Genomic DNA, 1,467 nt, shown 5'->3' with positions numbered 1-1,467 from the left:
GCCCGGCCCCGGGAGGGGGGGTCCCTACCCAGCCCCCGCCCCGGAGCCCCCCGCAGTTACCCACACGCAAGAGACGCCGGGGTCTTAATGAACATAGAATATATTTAAAAAATAATAATAATAATAATTATTAATCATAATAAATCGCTCTGGCTTTCTCCTCCCTGGCAGGGGGCCCCGGGGCGCCCCCTCCCCGCGCCGACGCAGGACGTGACCTCACGACAGACAAGGATCCAAAGTTACAAGTGCTTTATACAGGAGCCGGGGCCGGGCCGGGCCGGGCCCCCCGCGGGGGGACGGGTGCACGGGGGCTACACGGCTTAGTGGGGAAGACGGGGTCAATTTTGTCTTTAAACATGATGATTAGCAAAAAAAACAAAAAACAAAAAAACCCAACCGCGGAAGGGCGGGAGGAGGAGGAGGAGGTGGGGAGCCCGAGCCGGGCACAGGGGGCGGCTATGTACAGGGCCGGCGCGGCGGCCCGCGTGCGCGTTCAGTGGAAAGACTTTTCTCTCGAGAGCTGGGGACGGAGACCCCCGGGCCTGCCCAGCCGTGGGGGAGGAGAGCCCAGGGTGGCCCTGGGCTTGTTCCCTTCCCTGACGCTTCAGCGCGAAGGTGCGGCCCGGAGACAGGGTGAGGGGCTGCGGTCTCTGCTCTCAGGGGGGAGGCGCCCTGGGAGCCCCCCGCGGCGCGAGGCTGTGGGCCCTGGTGTCTCTGGACTCCCCTGGGCCGGGGTGGGGGCAGCACAGTGAGGCCGGTCTCGCCTGGCTTTGGGCAACGCCTGCAGCCCAGGTGCGGGCGGGAGCTGCCACCCTTTGCCTGGGGGCGTTTCACCGCAAAGAAGACAGGGCTGGTCCGCCAGGGCCGTGGATGTCCGGCTTGTTTGCCATGTTGGCAAAGACTGCTCTCTCCCCTCCTCCCCGCTCTATTGCCACGTGCCCTTGGGCAGCCGGCGCCCCAACTACAGCCGGTCCGTGCGGAAGGAGTCCTCCACGGCCGGGTCGGTCAGGAGGGCGTAGGGGTCGCTGAGCATGTTCAGTCCGTCCAGGGTGAGTGGTTCAATCTTGAGATCCTCCTCGAGGCCCAAGGATGTGTCCACCTCGAAGCCGGGGACTCCGGCCAGCGCCGTCGCGATCTCCTTAGAGATGCCAGGTGGAGAGTCCCCTGGGGGGTCCAGAGGGAGGGGTCAGGGCCAGGCCAGGGCCAGGGTATCCTGGACCAGGCATGATACGGAAGGGGTGGGGAGGTCTACAAGCCACCAGTGCCCTCGGGCAGCCCCAGAGGCACTCAGGGGAGAGGGGCTGGCACCGCCCCAACCAACATGCTCTGCGTCAGCCCCAGCCCAGAGAAGCCCTGGCTACACCCACGGGGGCCTGCTGTGGTGTGGCATCACTGCCCCCCACCAGTCCCGGCCACCCGGCAGGGCTCACCTGTAAGGATGATGTTGGGGATGGCGCCGTGGCGGCT

General features: G+C 65.8%; 1 protein-coding gene across 1 annotated transcript in view; it reads right to left on the bottom strand.

Moving 5' to 3' along the window:
• Positions 1-125: 125 nt before the first annotated feature.
• Positions 126-1,467, bottom strand: part of CRTC2 (CREB regulated transcription coactivator 2) — a 16,267-nt gene continuing 14,925 nt past the window's right edge. The window contains 2 exon segments of the mRNA XM_025212649.1: positions 126-1,164; positions 1,431-1,467. The exon segment at positions 1,431-1,467 is cut by the window's right edge and continues 189 nt beyond it. Of these exon segments, the coding sequence (XP_025068434.1) occupies positions 962-1,164; positions 1,431-1,467 (240 nt within the window). The 3' untranslated portion in view covers positions 126-961.

This window comes from Alligator sinensis, unplaced genomic scaffold (assembly GCF_000455745.1).
Source record: "Alligator sinensis unplaced genomic scaffold, ASM45574v1 scaffold1165_1, whole genome shotgun sequence".
Taxonomy (NCBI): domain Eukaryota; kingdom Metazoa; phylum Chordata; order Crocodylia; family Alligatoridae; genus Alligator; species Alligator sinensis.
Note: the sequence above shows the minus strand (reverse complement) of the source record. Positions and strands in the feature narration are given on the sequence as shown.